This window comes from Somniosus microcephalus, chromosome 13, assembly GCF_052327205.1.
Source record: "Somniosus microcephalus isolate GS21.2 chromosome 13, FLI_Smic_1.0, whole genome shotgun sequence".
Lineage (NCBI taxonomy): Eukaryota > Metazoa > Chordata > Chondrichthyes > Squaliformes > Somniosidae > Somniosus > Somniosus microcephalus.
This window is the reverse complement of record NC_140999.1, coordinates 184,043,623-184,061,831: the sequence shown is the minus strand read 5'-3', so window position 1 is coordinate 184,061,831 and position 18,209 is coordinate 184,043,623. Positions and strand designations below refer to the sequence as shown.

General features: G+C 44.7%; 1 protein-coding gene across 1 annotated transcript in view; it reads right to left on the bottom strand.

The window, feature by feature from the left end:
- Nucleotides 1-18,209, bottom strand: part of LOC147108862 (N-terminal EF-hand calcium-binding protein 1-like) — a 215,929-nt gene that overhangs the window by 79,957 nt on the left and 117,763 nt on the right. The window contains exons 4-5 of the mRNA XM_086005780.1: nt 13,929-13,954; nt 10,472-10,569 (exon numbers count right to left, since the gene is read on the bottom strand). Coding sequence (XP_085861906.1) covers nt 10,472-10,569; nt 13,929-13,954 — 124 coding nt within the window. The remainder of the gene's footprint in view (nt 1-10,471; nt 10,570-13,928; nt 13,955-18,209) is intronic.

Below are 18,209 nucleotides of genomic sequence, written 5' to 3'. Positions count from 1 at the left end.
AACACTAGAAATCTCACGCCTGGTAAAAGTAGGGGCATAAGGCCTGCTTTTACCAGCATAAGAGCTGAAAAAAGTAGAAAAAACATTTTTTTTCACTCATTTATAATTTAAAAATACTTTTAAAAAAGGTAAATTTATTTTTAGCTCCATAAAAAACTTTAATTGTTTTTTTCAAAAAATTACATTTTTGTTTAAAATATTTAATAGAATGTAATTTTAACTCATTTTAAAAACAAGATTAAAAAAAAAATTTATTGAATGTTTTAGTGTCTTTCTGGGGTGATCTCCATTCATATATTTGACGGGTCGATCTGTCAAAAGTATGAAGGGAGATTCCCTTCTCCTATTGGCTGGCCTGGCCCACATGATCCCAGGGGCGCTTGCGAACCGCCTGCGCCCCCCGGGATACGTGGGCCCTGCGCATTCCGACTGTGGACAGGCCCAGGATCGGAAGTGTCCGCACCTCGGGAGACCTCAGGTAAGGGCGTAGGTTTGTTTCCGATAGGAGGCCTCCGCACGCAGGAAGCCTCCTGTCGGAAATTAGGGGCCAATGTTTCAGGCACGGACCCCTGATCAGACCTGTTCAGCGTTTCTAGCATTTTTTTGTTTAACCTAAAAAAAACGGTATTTATTTGCTATCAGCGGGTGAGATTTTGACTTTGTGCCACAGTGAAAGTGAATCGGCAGCCGGTTCTACATCTCTCTCCGTTTTTATTTCCCCGGGCTGCTGTTTCCCTTATCATCCATTTTACGCTATCACGCACGAACAAAGACATTGCATTTATATCGCACCTTTCACAACATCGAGACATCCCACAGCACTTTACGGCCAAGTCACTTGGAGTCGCGAAAGGTCATCGACCTGAAACGTTAACTCTGTTTCTCTCTCCCCACAGATGCTGCCTGACCTGCTGAGCATTTCCAGCATTTTCTGTTTTTATTTCAGATTTCCAGCATCCGCAGTATTTTGCTTTTTGCTCTTGTGGTCACTGCTGTAATGTCGGAGGCGCGGTAGCTAATTTGCGCACAGCAAGCTCCCACAAACGGCAATGAGATAATGACCAGATAATCTGTTTTAATGGTTGTTGGTTGAGGGATTAAAGTTGGCCAGAGCGTGCTCCCCCTGCTCTTCTTCACAAATACGTCCACCTCAGAGGGCAGTTGGGGGCCTCGGTTTACTGAAAGACGGCACCCCTGACAGTACAGCACTCCCTCAGTACCGCACTGAAGTGTCAGCTGAGGTTTTTGTACTCAAGTCTCTGGAGTAGGACGTGATACCTACAACTTTCTGACTCTGAGGCGAGAGAGCTACCCGACTGAGCCACTGCCAACACACAAAGTCAAGATCTACCCCAATATCTTTTGTCTTCGATGGAGAATACTCCTGCGTGTAAGGAGGGCCATTGACCAAGGCACAAGCACAAATATGCCGCTACCCCCCCCCGCCCGGTAGAGTCAGCTATCATCTGCGGGATCTAACCAGTCCATGTGTCGTGGAATCCTGCTTGAGCGATTTACAAAAACCAGAGTCAATCTAAACCTCGCTTAGAAAACAATTTCAGAACGAATAATGGCTTACTGACCTCTCTGTGTCCTCGCATCTCCTATGATCCAAACCCACGCTGACTGAATCATTAGTTTGAGCTTTTTTTATTGCTCCCTGGTAAAGTATTGGAAAAGGGAGCCTTTCGTGTCAGGGCTGCTCACCAGAGTGTGTATGACAGTGACATCTCTTAGCGTCTCACACAGAATCCAATGCTGGCTGACAATACCATACATGCTGATAGCGTCTGTAAAAGCCTGTGTGCACTCCTGGATCAGCGCGTGTGAGGTCTCAGTGTCAGACCAGGCCTCCACCAACATCAGTACCACAAACCACATCTACACATGTTTTGCAACAAAATGAATGGGCCATACTTTGCTGGATCTTGCAGCGTGCTCCGTTAGTTAGACTTGTTCATGCACATTTAGATGTTATAATTTTTTGCCCACACATTTCCTGGAAGTGCGAGCTGATAACAGTGCAGCGAGGGTAATCGGGCATCTGGGACCTGAGTGAACAGCGAGACAAACAGTCTATCTCCTTAACTACCGAGATTAAAGGATTGAGAAATAAACAGAGGAAGGACTGAGAAGGAGGGTGAAAATGAGTGGGTTAATTCAAAGTCAAATCAGGTACAAAAAGAGAAATAAAGAAAGAGAAAGGAAGATTGGCTTAAGAGAGAGAGAGAGAAAAAAGTGACAGAAAGGAAAAGTAAGAAAAAGAATTTAAAATTAAATATTTGACATTATTAAAATCTCCAACAACAATTCACAACCTGAAGGAATGAGACTCCACATTTATAATTGTTCGCTTTCTGGGGCCAAAGAGGTTGATTGGCTGTCATTAAAAATGATCAAGTCATTGAAAGGGTACTTACGCTGTTGATTACTAGGCTTAACTTTCTGTGAAGAGTTTAACGGGCAATTAATGTATAAATGCAGCAACTTCATGAAAATCACGGGGAGGCTAAGGGCCTCTGCTAACGGCAGAGCGGTGCAAATCGGCCAGCAATGTACGGCAGTTCGCAATTCACAGGGTACCTCTTCCTCGCCATAAGTTGCTGGGTGATTTGCGCATTAATAACGGCATACATCGTTCAGACACCGTTACTCTTTTCAGCTAAATCTGGACCCTTACCATCAAAAATAGCCTGCATTTAAAAAAAAATGTTATTTATCTTGATTCTCTGTGGGGGAAAAATATTTTGGGGTGGAGATTAGTCTGGGCCCCTTTCAGATGAAAATGAGGAGAAAGGTAACCCAAAGTGTGGGCACGAGTCAGCAGGCAAGTGAGGAGCAACCCAGCATCTGATTCTATGTTTGTTAACCACTGAAGTGGAGGCGGTGCCGCATGAGGCCAATGCAAGGCGGATGGCCTCTCCACACGTGCTAACCGCGAGGCTCCTGGACAGTGGGCACAGAGCACCTCCAGTGCAGCCTGACCTGCCCCCCGCAATTACTGTCCCAAAACCAGGCGAGACCGCGCGGCAGGTACGAGCTCGAAAGTAGGTGAGGTTAACTTGCGTCACAATGGGTGTCATTTCAGATCATTATTGGCGTCATTAATAGACATCCAGGTGCCGTAAAGAACAGCACATTAGAAATAGCGCCTCGCTTTATAATCTGTGCGTGTGTGACGTGCGCGCACTTGATTTAGTTCTTGATGTGATTCGACAGCCATTTCTTGCTGTCAGTGCATTTCAGGAGAGGACTGCGGCCAGAGGCCAGAAGCTATTTGTTGAAACTAATGTCTGTAAACTGTGGTGACAACAGGCCTTAGACTGACTGCAGCCTCACTGCCTGCAGTTAGGTTCTGACCGCAATGCTCATCTTTGGCATTCTGGGTGCCTCTTTTCACTCCAATCCTCATTCGTCTCCTTGGATCATAAAGAACTGAAAGGTTATAACGATCAGGAAAATGTAGAACAGGCTGGGGCGCTTCTTTCCAGAAAAGAGGGGGCTGAGATGAGACCTGCCTTTAAAATTATGAAGGGGTTCGACAGGGTAGATAGAGAAGATGTTTCCATTTGTGAGGGTGTCCAAAACTAGAGGCCAATAAATATGAGAGTCACTAATAAATCCAATCGGGAATTCAGGAGAAACTTCATTACCCAGAGAGTGGTGAGAATGTGGAACTCGCTACCACAGGGAGTGGCTGAGAGGAAACTCTCGTTTAAACCTCGTTAAATATCCGGAATTCTCTATTAACCGGCAAAATTCTCACTCCGAAAACAACACCTCAATAACCGGAAATGTTGCCGAGTCCGAGTCTCCCGCGGTGGCCGAATTAGTCAGTGGGGGTAGTTATGGATTACCCGCAACTGGCAGTACTGTACTTAATCAAGCATCTTCCACCATCCATTTAACACAACATTCTGTAGGCGAGTACCCAATTACTGTATACTGCACATTTCTTGATTTTTTTATTTTTGTTTGTTAAAAATAGCCTCAGTAGATAACCCTCTCCGTCATCCGGAATTTTTAATCAACCGGCACCGTCCCGGTCCCGTCGGTGCCGGATACCAAAGAGTTTCCTGTAGCATAGATGCATTTAAGATAAACACAGAGGGGAGAGAGGAATAGAAGGATATGCTGCTAAGGTTAGATGAAGTAGGGTGGGAGAAGGCTCGTGTGGAGCATAAACACCGGCATTTATGTGCACATCGCGGTTTAAGTGCTGGAAGCTATTGGATCACTGTGCCACGATGTGCCCATTAAGTTTCTCATTGCTGCAGAAATCCACAGCAATGACATTACAGCAACATTTTTTTAAATAAAAAGACCTAATGGAAGCCTGTCGATATGTATCAAGTAATAGAGTTCATAACCAGAGTGGCTGGGAAACAGTGTCTCAGGCTGTCCATATTTTAATAGAACTTTACTGCACACTGACTGCAGATTTATTACAAAGTATCTACAACACAGAAACGTAAGCTCTTTACAGGCACTTTCGATTAGGCACTTTACAGCCTGCCAGACTCAATATCAAGTTCAACAATTTCAGATCATAACCTCTGCTCCCATTTTTTCAGGCGGCGGCAGTTGATGATTCTGCCATCCCCATTTGCAGCATTTAATCTCTCCTGTCTTCCATCCTAGCACAGACCATCCCTTCTATTCCTTCCTCCCCTCCCCCCCGCCCCTTTCCCTGCCTCTGAACCTGCTTAAAACTTGTTACATCCCTAACTTTTTCCAGTTCTGACGAAGGGTCACAGACCTGAAACTTCGACTCCATTTCTCTCTCCACAGATGCTACCTGGCCTGCTGAGTGTTTCCAGCATTTTCTGTTGTTATTACAGAAACAGGCCATTCGGCCCAACTGGTCCATGCCGGTGTTTATGCTCCACACCAGCCTCCTCCCAACCCCTCTTCGTCTCACCCCCATCAACATATCCTTCTATTCCTTTCTACCTCATGTGCTTATCCGGATTCCCCTTGAATGGATCTATGCTATTTGACTCAACTACTCCGTGTGGTAGCGAGGGTCCACATTCTAACCATTCTCTGAGTAAATAAGATAGTCAAATGGCAGGTTTAACGTCTCATCCGAAAAACGGCACCTCTGACAGTGCTGCACACCCTCAGTACTGGCAATGGAGTGCAGGGACAGCCCGTGCAACTTCACCGGCCAAAATTTGACGGGCGTAAACAGCGATGTGCACATAAATCCTGAGAGACTGCAGCCAATTAGGACGACGACAAGCTGAACTCGTGCGAATTCTAAGGAAACTGCTCATTGACATTCCGCTGCAGCCAAAAAGAATCAAAAAACTAAATTCACGGCCTGACAAAATTCTACTGTTGTAGGCTGAGAACATAGGAACAGGAGTAAGGCCATTCAGCCCCTCCAGCCTGTTCCGCCATTCAGTGAGATCATAACTGATCTGTATCTCAACTCCATCTACCCGTCTTGGTTCGGTAACCCTTAGTCAACAAAAAAATCTATCAATCTCGGGTTTGAAATTTTCAATTGAACCTCCAGCCTCTAACAGCTTTTCGGGGGAGAGAGTTCCAGATTTCTGTAGTGTATGTACCCGTCTACCTTTAAGGGAACTATTGAATGTAACCGTTCACCTTTAAGAGAACTACTTTAGGTGTGGCACTATTTGTTTGGCTTCTGTATACTGTAATACCGATAGTGACCACACCAGTATATAAGTGTTGTGGCAGGATTGCTGGGGCAGATTCGCCCGGACCTTCGAATAGTAAAGACCTGTTTGTTTGTTACTTCTGAAGTCTGTGTATTTATTAACTGCACAACCCACAGACTTTACAATTTCCACTACCCTTTGTGTGAAGAAGTGCTTCCTGACATCACCCCCTGAATGGCCTGGCTCTAATTTTAAGCAGAGACTGGCTGATTTTAGGAAGGTGAGGGGTGGGGGGCGGGGGAAGAGAGAGAACCATTTTAAAAGCAGCTTCTTCCAGTGCAAAAATCAGTTAAATAAAGTCAAGAGCAGCTCCGATTGAAATCTATCATTTATAGTATTTCAATTCATGTTAAAAATGTACAGCAGCAGAATTAGTCCATTTATCACAATACAAATAGCACATTTGTCTCTTTTGGCACAGCTCCAAAGGTTTCTTTTCTCGGCACCATTTACAGCGATTACAGTCAAAGCAATCTTTACACTTATGCTCCTCTAGGGATTGAGCCAGCTGAGCATTAAACAATGTGAGTCAATCAGAGGTAGACACGAGTATTATTACCTCTCCCACACCAATGGACAGCTCCAGACAGTCGTGTGAAGCAAAACCAGGGTAAGGCTGCTCTGTGTTGGCATTCGAGTTAATTGCATGCCACTCTAGAGCGCTAATAATGCAGCATCAGATAGTTACAGGGACACAACTTTAATTTCGTGCTGTTCCCTCCAGCCCTACTGAGTCCTCGTCTTTCGCACGCTGCTCTGAGAAGGTGCCGAGCCAAAGCTATCGCCTCAGAGAAAAATAGGGAGAGTTCCATTCTCAGTCCCACTCTTGGCCTCTCTATCTTTGGCTGTGTCGGCTGCAGTTCAGTTAGTAGCACCCTCGCCTCTGAGCCTAGAAGGTTGTGGGTTCAAAGTCCCGCTCCAGAGGGTTTGAGCACAAAATAAATCTAGGCTGACACTCCAGTACTAAGTGCCGAGGGAGGGCTGCACTGTCGGAGGTGCCGTCTTTCGGATGAGATGTTTTAACTGTGAGGCCCCGTCCGCTCTCTCAGGTAGATGTAAAAGATCCTATGGTACTATTTTGAAGAAGAGCAGGGGAGGAATCCATTATTTATCCCTCAATGAACATCACTAAAACAGATTATCTGGTCATTATCACATTGCTGTTTGTGGGAGCTTGCTGTGCGCAAATTGGCTGCCGCGCTTCCTACATTACAACAGTGACTACACTTCAAAAAAGTATTTTGCTGGCTGTAAAGTGCTTTGGGAAGTCCGGCGCTCATGAAAGGCGCTATAGAAATGCAAGTTTTCTTTTGGCCTTCTATAGAAGGAACTGAACCGTATCTTTCTATTAAGCACTTTGGCCTTCATATCAACTTCAATAACTTCAGACCTTAACTTTAGCTCCCATTTACTATACAGCAGGAAGTGCTAATGCTGGGGGATGGGCGTGCTGGTGTTTCCAGGGGAGGGGCGGGGGAGGTGGGGAGGGAACGAATTGGTGCCTGGGATGGGGGCACTCCATCGGAGCACCATGTTGGTGGGATAGTCTGCAGCTGCACCCTTGGTGCCGACCTCCTTAAATACTGCAGATGCTGGAAATCTGAAATAAAAACAGAAAATGCTGGAGAAACTCAACAGGTCAGGCAGCATCTGTGGAGAGAGAAACAGAGTTAACGTTTCAGGTCGATGACTTTTCGTCAGAACTGGAAAAAAGCAGGAAATGGAACAGATTTTTAAGCAAGTGTAGGGGCTGGGAAAGGGGGGGAGGGGATGAAAGAACAAAAGGGAAGGTCTGTGATAGGATGGAAGGCAGGAGAGATTAAGAGACATTCTCCCGCCTTCTATCCCTTTTGTTCTTTCATCTCCGCCCCCCTTTCCCAGCCTCTTCAATGCATAAAAATCTGTTCCATTTCCTGCTTTTTTCCAGTTCTGACGAAAGGTCATCGACCTGAAACATTAACTCTGTTTCTCTCTTCACAGATGCTGCCTGACCTGCTGAGTTTCTCCAGCATTTTCTGTTTTTATTCCTTATTTCTTTTCCTCGGCTCCTGGGCTGTTCCGCTTTGCCAGCGTTTTGTAACCTCTATTTCTACCTGCTTCCTCACCAACCCCCCACGCACCGCACCACCCCCCCCCATCCCTACCACCTCCTTCAGCTATTGACACACTCTCTGTCTCGTATCTGTCTTTCACTTCTTTGATTTCTCTCATTGTCTCAGGGTATTATCACATCTGCCATTTAACTACTTCCTGTTTTCGACTAAGCACTTTACAAGTTATCCTATTTTTTTGCGTCCATGAAGAAATATCTCCCTAACCTCCTCCAGGCCTACAAGCCTCTGTTCTCCTCCAATTCTTGCCTCTTGCACATCCCCTATTTTCATCGCTCCACCATTGGTGGCCGTGCCTTCAGCTGCCTAGGCCCTAAGCTCTGGAATTCCCTCCCTAAACCTTTCCGCCCCTCTACCTCCTTAAAGATGTTCCTTTAAATCTCCGGTCCTAATATCTCCATGTGTGGCTCAGTGTCAGATTTTGTTTGATAATCGCTCCAGTGAAGCGCCTTGGGATGTTTTACTATTTTAAAGGTGCTTCTCTCACTGGCCTCTCGAGCTCTGGCCTACACAAACTCCAACTCAGCTGGAGCTTTGCTGTTCATCATCTTATCCCACACTAAGTCCTGTCCACCCATCCCCTCTGTCCTTGCCGACCTCCATTGGTTCTCCGTCCTTCGGTGTGTTAACTTCAAAATCTTTGTCTTAAGATATCCTTCCATTGCCTTACTTACGACGCTGCTTACACCCTTGCTCCTCCAACTCTGATCTACTGCATCATCTCTACCACCAATGGTTGAGTCTTCAGCCGTCTTGCCCCCAGACCTTGAAATTCTCTCTCTAAATCCCTCTGAGGTCTCGTCCCACCTTCGAAATGCTCTGTAAAACTGACCTTTTAAACCGTGCTATTAGTCACCTCCCTTAAGTCCAGGTTTGGGTCTGATCTCCATCTTTTAAATGCCTTGGGGAATTTTGCAATGTTAGATAAATGCAAGTTTTTGTTGTGTCTTAAAGTACTTCACATACCATGATTTTTTTTTTGCTGTTGATTGCCTGTAGTCAAATGTAGCAGCCATTTTGCACACAGAAAGATCCCAAAAAACAGGATTGAAATGAATGCTGAATTGATCTGTTTTTGGTGGTGTTGGTTAAGGGATAAATGTTGGCCAGGGTACCAGAAGCATTCCCTGCTCTGCTTTGAATAGTTCCATAGAATCTTTCATGTGTCCCTGAACAGGCAGATGAGGCCTCGAGTAAGTGTCCCAACCAAAGGATGACACATTCTACAAAGTAACACTCCCTCAGTACTGCACGGAAGTGTCATCTTAGATTATGTGCTCAAGTCTCTGGTGTGGGGCCTGAACTCATAACTTTCTGACTAATGGAGGGATCTGGTAGAAATGCTCAAAGTGATGCAAGGATTGAAGGCAAACAGTGAAGGATTATTTCTATGGGTTGGTGTATTGGTAACAAGGGGGTATAAACTCAGGATTAGTACTAGGAATAGATTAGTAGGATTTTTTTCATGTAAAGGGAAATTTGATACGGATTACTTTACCACATGTGGCTATTGAAGCCATGTCAAGAACAACATTTAAGACCAAATTACATAAGCATCTGAAAAATTAAGATACAAATGGGTAAGGGGAAATTAGAGTAAGGAGATACAATATGGACGTATCTCCAGCATTGGCATAATGGGCCAAATGGCGGCCTTCTGCCTCGAAATTTCTGCAATTTGGTGATAATGTCAATCAATGGAAGTTCTCTCAGACTTGAAGGCTCAGCCTCACGGCCCATTGATGAATATTTAACCACGAGGAGAAGCCAAAATAACATTTATTCTGTTTCAACTTGTGGGGGTGTCCAAAACTAGAGGACATAAATATAAGACAGTGACTAATAAATCCAATAGGGAATTCAGGGAAAACATCTTCACACAGAGAGTGGTGAGAATGTGGAACTCGCTGCCATATGGAATAGTTGAGGTGAATAGCGTCGGTGTATTTAAGGGGAAGCTAGATAAGTACACGAGGGAGGAAGGAATAGAAGGTTATCCTGATCGGGTGAGATGAAGTAGAGAGGAGGCTTGTGTGGGGCATACAAACCGGCAGGGATCAATTGGGCTGAATGGCCTGTTTCTGTGCTGTAAATTCTGTGTAATTCTGTGTATTGTTCTTGTTAATTAGATGTTGGGCAAAAAGTTTTATTTGGATGTGAATTGTGTTAGCATGGAGAGTGCTTGTCAAATTGAAAAGGTTTGTGAATACTTTTAAATAGAGACAGCCCCTTTGACATTTGATTTTTTTAATTAGTTCACAGGATGTGGGCATCGTTGGCAAGACCAGCATTTAATGCCCATCCCTAATTGCCTTTGAGAAGGTGGTAGTGAGCCGCCTTCTTGAACCGTAGAGGGCAGTTAAGAGTCAAACACATTGCTGTGGGCCTGGAGTCACATATAGGCCAGACCGGGTAAGGGCGGCAGATTTCCTTCCCTAAAGGACATGAGTGAACCAGATGGATTTTTACAGCAATCCGGTAGTTTCATGGACACCATTACTGCTACTAGCTTTTTATCCCAGATTTATTTAATTAACTGAATTTAAATTCCCCAGCTGCCATGGTGAGAATTGAACTCACGTCTTCACTGGATCATTAGTCCAGTAACATAATCACTGTGCTACCGTACCCCGTGTTTGCTACCACCCTGGTCAGATTGTAACGTACCTTTTTGGTTTTGTCCATGGCCTTGAGAATGGAGATATTGAGCTGTTCCAAAGCAGACAGGACACTTTCATACTCCCCTAGATGCTCAGAAAAATACTCTAGAGAAACAACAAAATAAGAATTTTTAATCTTCTCTTCCACAAAGCCTCAGGGCAACTAATTTATTTCTACCACAGAATACCAAATTATAAAAGAAAAATGAACTTGCATCTAAATAAGATCTTTCACGACCTCAGGATGTCCCAAAGCGCTTTACAGCCAATGAAGTACTTTTTGAAATGTAGTCACTGTTGTAATGTAGGAAACGTGGCAGCCAATTTGCACACAGCAAGATCCCACAAACAGCAATGTGATAATGACCAGATCATCTGTGGTGATGTTGGTTGAGGGATAAAAATTGGCCGGGACACTGGGGAGAACTCTCCTGCTCTTCTTCGAAATAGTGCCGTGGGAGAGCAGACGAGGGCCTCGGTTTAACGCCTCAGCCGAATGACGTCACCTCCGACAGTGCAGCGCTCCCTCAGCACTAGAATAGGTGCTCAAGTCTCTGACATGCGACTTGATCCCACAATCTTCTGACTCAAGGCTCAATATATACCACAGAGAGAATAATGGATACGTGGGAGTAAGTTACAGACTGGAATCGGGCTGAGTGGTCCAGATAGCATCGTAAGTCACAAAATAAATGATGGTTCGGCAAGTTTATCAATTGTACAGTTAAGCCGTACAGACAAAAAAGGTCCCAGGTTCAACCCCTGGTCTGAGCAAATTTAAGAGAGAATTGGATTGATATTTGAAGCTGTGGGCAACTGAGACGTAGAGGGCAATTTTAACCTGACCCACCCATTGGGATACTGATGGATTGGATGCAACTCTTGTTTTACACTCTGCCCGATTTCACTCTTCTTTGAAGTCAACAGAGAGTAATATTGGGCGGTGTGTAAAATCGGCGTTCCATCCGATCCCGCAGGGTTCCCGCTCGGCAAGGTAGGTTAAGGTTGCCTCTTTAGATTTTGTGTCCAGTCAGGTGGACCACAGACTCTTTTCCGGCCCTGTTCTATTTTCGGGACTTAGATAGCAGCTTGACAAATGCTAATAGTAAAGAGTCTGAGCAGCAAGTAGGAAAGTGAGATTAAATTCGGCAGCAGCCATGGAAACAAACACAAATTTGATGGGGCGAATGGCCTCTTCCTGTGCTGTAACATCTTATGATTCTGTCAGTTGAGTAGCAAAAGGGATGCTACAACTAGCCTCAGTGCCCTTGGCCTAAGCAGGTGTGAACTGAGCAAGGGTTGCCACTCCTGATCCTTACTAAGTGGCTCTTGCGTGTGCGCGTGTATGTGTGTCCAATAGATTAACGCACAATCGGAGTAAACTTCTGTGGTCGAATAGTCAATCAACGCTCACAGGCAAGGATCATGCATGTACAATGACCACGGGGCAAGTTACTGGAGGCTTGTCACTGCCCATTGATCCATGCTCCAGGAAATATTTCAGGAGTAGATTAGTGGGGAAAAATATATCAATAAAAAGTTGTTTTCTAATACCCCGCTAAACTAGGTCTTTTCAATTCAATGTTAACAGGCAATGGGAGGAATCCATTTTATTCCCAGTCTATCAGCACGCAATTCATTTTAAAAATCAATGAATCGCCACGATTGCTTGAACCTCACTCCCCAACCTCCTAAAACACAAAAGTAAACTTCCTTCCACAATTCGGTTGTTTGTGAGTAATTTGTTATTTTTTTATTATAAGGTAACTAATTACGGGTTATAAATTTATAGGATCATGGTATTTATAGCTGAGTGTGTATGTGTGTCCAATCCCGATGAGAGAAAATTCATTACAATGTTCATTGCTACTGCCAGCAAGTTGCTAGTTTCACTCCTTACATGATCCTTACATGGATACAGATAAAGAGCTGGATTCCATTGCAGCAGGATCCAGGAGTGGTTTTAAAGGTCTAACAATCTTCAACATGAATGTAGTGGCAAAAATTAATCTCCCCAGCCCTATACATGGACAAGCAATCCCTACAAAAGGCAGGCACTCTTTGAATGAAGCAAGAAGAGGAGTGGGACAGTAGATTGGCTGAGTTAAGTCAGCGGCTGATTTTCCTCTTTTGCGGTTTTGTCACGAGCAGACACTGGTAGAACAGAGGGTTGCACCCAACCCACCTAAAACACACCCGGAGCTAAATCATCTTCACTGAGTGGCTGGTAATCTGGCGGAGTGATTCACCCAGCCTTAGAGAACTAGTCTGAATTTGGCTGTAAAGCGCTTTGGGACGTCCTGAGGTTATGAAAGGCGTTGTATAAATGTAAGTGTTTCTTTCTTTCATTCATTCATTCGTTCTTTCTTTTGTTCTTTCTTTCATTCTCTCTCTCTCTCTCTCTCTCTCTTTCCACCTCTCTCTCTTTCTCTTCTTTTTCTCTCTCTTTTTCTCTCTCTCTCTATCTTTTTCTCTTTCTCTCTCTTTCTCTCTATCTTTTTCTCTTTCTCTCTCTCTTCCTTCCTCCCTCTCTCTCTCTCTCTCTCTCTTTCTCTTTCTTTCTATATCTCTCTATCTTTTTTTCTCTTATTGTTTACAGTCTTTGTAAGGTCAAAGATTAGTTTATTAGCATTGTAACCACTTTCTGCCTCTGTGCCTGTGCATATCGACTTTGCTTTAAAGCCCAGCATTTAGAAGCCACTTCTTTTTTCCAAATCCTTTCTGTGGAAAAATGGTCAAAAAAATCCCAGAACGTCACAACTTCACATGCAAGTATATCATTTTCATTATATACACATATACAGAAATACAGATTAACACATATACACACTATTATTTTACTGTAATATGCCACCCACTATCTATTGGAACACGTTATCATATCCCACATTGTTGATTACTTTGTTCTTCTTGCTGTAAAGTCAGTTTGAGCAATGAAACAGTGAGTATTGGAAAGAAAAGACAAGCACACAAATGCCTGTGTCCCATGAAGCGCTGTGACATTCTGGGCACGTTCACCTTAAAAACCGAATGAATAGTCTCAGTGAACTTTAACAAGGGACAGAGACCTCTACGCGTGATTGACAAGGAGAAAGGAACAGGGAAGAGCTGACTCACTTTCTGCGACATTGCTTGTACTTCACATCATCAACAGCCTCCAGACTATTGACGCACAACCTTGTTCAACGGGTCCCAACAAAATGGCCGGTAGCCATGTCTATCTTTAAAGTTGAAGGATCAGATTTGACAGAGACAGCGCAGATTAACCTAGCACATGGAGGATGTGCCCCTTCAGAGGAAACAACAAGGAATCTGAGGGTTGTTAAAGTGCCTGAGTACACAAGTTATTGCTGTCACAGCTCCCTTGAGATTACCCAGGCATAAATCTCGGGAAAGGCTAAGTGAAATTCAGCACTAAAAAGAAATGGCAGGACAGGAAAGGGACAATGATATTGCTGACTTACCGCACAATTCTTCTGTGTCCAAGTTGCTGTTTTAAGGAGAAAGTAAAACTGGATTAGAATGATGCTTTTAGCGGTCGCTAAAATTATTAAAAAATATCCATAAATGTCAATCATAGGCATCTTATACAGTGGTGTGTAAGTACAGAGATTTTAAAATTCTCATCCTTGTTTTCAAATCCCTCCATGGCCTCGCCCCTCCCTATCTCTGTAATCTCCTCCAGCCCCACAACCCCCCCGAGATATCTGTGCTCCTCTAATTCTGGCCTCTTGAGCATCTCTGATTTTAATCGCTCCACCATTGGTGGCCGTGCCTTCTGTTGCCTAGGCCCTAAGCTCTGGAATTCCCTCCCTAAATCTCTTCGCCTCTCTTTCCTCCTTTAAGACGCTCCTTAAAACCTACCACTTTGACCCTGTCCTAATATCTCCTTATGTGGCTCGGTGACAAATGTTGTTTTATAACACTCCTGTGATGCGCCTTGGGATGTTTCACTACGTTGAAGGCGCTATATAAATACAAGTTGTAGTTGTTGAGGTGATGCCTGATATCAAAAGCAAAGGATTCTCGATGCTTAAAAAAATCAATTTAAATTGATTCTTCACATGATAAGACCTTGGAGTTTCTCAGATCATTCTATAAGGGTACTTCATCTTAATCTTTAGATGGCCTGCCCGAATCTGGTGGCTTATTTGTCTGGAGTATATCCTCCTACAGACTAATAATGTTAACCTTGTCAGTACTGACAGAAAAATGTACTTTTTACGCTTTTAGATGTACATATTGAGTGGCATGGCTCACTAATACTGCCATGTATTAAATCTGGTGGGGGAAGTCCAGAACAAGGGAACGTAACCGTAGAATTAGAGCGAGGCCATTCAGGGGGTGATGTCAGGTAGCACTTCTTCACACAAAGGGTAGTGGAAATCTGGAACTCTCTCCCCCAAATGTTGTTGAGGCCGGGGGCCAATTGAAAATTTCAGAACTGAGATTGATAGGGTTTTGTTCGGTAAGGGTATCAAGGGAGCGCAGAGAGTTATAGGCTGGAAACATAGGAACATAAAAGCTAGGAGCAGGAGTAGGCCATTCGGCCCCTCGAGCCTGCTCCACCATTCAATGAGATCATGGCTGATCATACATATTCAGTACCCTGTCCCTGCTTTCTCCCCATATCCCTTGATCCCTTTAGCCTTAAGAAGTATATCTAACTCCTTCTTGAATATATTTAATGAATTGGCCTCAACCGCCTTCTGTGGTAAAGATTACAGACATAGGGAGGGGCGAGGCCATGGAGGGATTTGAAAACAAGGATGAGAATTTTAAAATTGAGGTGTTGCTGGACCGGGAGTCAATGTGCTAGAGTTTTGGAGACAATGCCATTTAAAATTTGGAACTCTGTGTAAAAATACTCTAAGACCCATGTTCCGGAGAGTTGTTTATGAACACACTGAACACCAAGAGCAACTGTGAAAGTTCCTCTCCATGTCATGGCAGTTGGCTGGAACAAAGCTCATTCATTCAGAACGTCTGCAAGCAATAGTTGTAATGTCTCCCTGAATTTCCCCCATTTCTTCGCTAGGTCAGAAGGTCGAGGGTTCTAGCCAGAACTTGAGCACATAATGGTTAGACCACACTTGGAGTACTGAGCACAGTATGGAGTACTGACGTATGAGGAGAGATTGGGTCGATTAGGCTTATATTCGCTGGAGTTTAGAAGAATGAGAGGGGATCTCATTGAAACTTATAAAATTCTAACAGGACTAGACAGACTAGATGCAGGAAGGATGTTCCTGATGGTCGGGGAGTCCAGAACCAGGGGTCACAGTCTAAGGATAAGGGGTAAGCCATTTAGGACAGAGATGAGGAGGAATTTCTTCACCCAGAGAGTGGTGAACCTGTGGAATTCTCTACCACAGAAGGCAGTTGAGGCCAACTTATTAAATATATTCAAGAAGGAGTTAGATATATTTCTTAAGGCTAAAGGGATCAAGGGCTATGGGGAGAAAGCAGGGACAGGGTACTGAGTTTGGATGATCAGCCATGATCTCATTAAATGGCGGAACAGGCTCGAGGGGCCGAATGGCCTACTCCTGCTCCTATCTTCTATGTTTCTGGTCTCTATATTATAAAAAGGATATAGAGTCACTGGAGAAGGTGCAAAAACGATTTACAAGGATGGTACCAGAACTGAGAGGTTTTAACTATCAGGAAAGACCAAATAGACTGGGGCTCTTTTCTCTGGAAAAGAGAAGGCTGAGGGGGTGACCTAAGAAAGACCGTTAAGATTATGAAAGGGTTTGATAGTGTAGACGTAGAGAAGATGCTTCCACTTGTGGGGGAGTCCAAAACTAGATGTCATAAATATAAGATCGTCACTAATAAATCCAATAAGGAATTCAAAAGAAATTTCTTTACCCAGAGAGTGGTTACAATGTGGAACTCGCTACCACAGGGAGTGGTTGAGGCAAATTGCATAGGGGAAGCTAGATAAGTACATGAGGGAGAAAAGAATAAAAGGATTAGGATAGAAAATTAGGAAGGCAAATGGCATGTTGACCTTTATTGCAAGGGGATTGGAGTAAGGAAGTCTTACTCCAATTGTACAGGGCTTTGGTGAGACCACACCTGGAGTACTGTACACAGTTCTGGTCTCCTTATCCGAGGAAGGATATACTTGCCTTAGAGGCGGTGCAACAAAGGTTCACTAGATTGATTCCTGGGTTGAGAGGGCTGTCCTATGAGGAGAGTTTGAGTAGATTGGGCCTATACTATCTGGAGTTTAGAAGAATGAGAGGCGATCTCATTGAAACATAAGATTCTGAGGGGGATTGACAGGGTAGATGCTGAGAGAACAACAGAAAATGCTGGAAAAACTCAGCAGGCCAGGCAACATCCGTGGAGAGAGAAACAGTGTTAACATTTCAGGTCGAAACCCTTCATCAGGACTGAAAAAACACAGGAAATGAAACAGATTAAAAGGCCAGTTTGGGGGCTGGGAAATGGGGATGAAAGAACAAAAGAGAAGTGAAGAGACATTAAGAGGTATTCAAAACCAGACGAGATGGTGGTGGGACTAGTGGAGATAAAAGACGGCTCTAGATTAGGTGTGAAATGTGCTGGCAGAATGGGAGACAGCTGCCATGTGGGAGAGAAAAAAAGGGGGAAGGTCCAAAACAAAGGTGTGGATAAAAAATATATGTAAAAATGTAATAGGGGCCGAGGTTATGATCTGAAATTGTTGAACTCGATATTGAGTCCGGAAAGCTGTAAAGTGCCTAATCGGAAGATGAGGTGCTGTTCCTCGAGTTTACGCTGGGTTTCCGTGGAACAATGCAAGAGCCCGAGTACGGTGAGGTCCGAGTGGGAATGGGGCGGTGAATTGAAATGACAGGCGACCGGAAGCTCGGGGTCACCCTTACGGACTGAACGGAGGTGTTCCGCAAAGCGGTCACCCAATCTGCATTTGGTCTCCCCAATGTAGAGGAGACCACAACATGAGCAGCGAATACAGTATACTAGATTGCAAGAAGTACAAGTAAATCGCTGTTTCACCTGGAAGGGGTGTTTGGGGCCCTGGACGGTGGGAAGGGGGGAGGTATAAGGGCAGGTGTTGTATCTCCTGCGCTTGCACGGGAAGGTGCCGGGCGAAGGGGAAGGGGTGCTGGGGGTGATAGAGGAGTGGACTAGGGTGTCTCGGAGGGAGCGGTCCCTATGGAATGCTGAAAGGGGAGGGGAGGGGAAGATGCGTTTGGTGGTGGGATCACGTTGGAGGTGGCGTAAATGGCGGAGGATGATCCGTTGAATGTGGAGGCTGGTGGGGTGAAAGGTGAGGACAAGGGGAACCCTATCGTGGTTCCAGGAGGGAGGGGCAGAAGTGCGGGAGATAGAACGGACACAGTCGAGGACCGTGTCAACCACGGTAGAGGGGAATCCTCGGTTGAGGAAAAAGGAAGACATGTCGGAAGCACTGGTGTGGAAGGTGGCATCGTCGGAGCAGATGTGGCGGAGATGGAGAAACTGGGAGAATGGAATAGAGTCCTTACAGGAGGCAGGGTGGGAGGAAGTGTAGTCCAGGTAGCTGTGGGAGTCAGTGGGCTTGTAGTGAATGTTGGTCAATAACCTATCCCCAGAGATGGAGACGGAAAAGTCGAGGAAGGGAAGGGAAGAGTCGGAGGTGGACCATGTGAAGGTGAGGGAAGGGTGGAAATTGGAGGCAAAGTGAATGAAATTGTTTAGTTCAGGGTGAGAGCAGGAAATGGCACCGATACAGTCATCAATGTATCGGA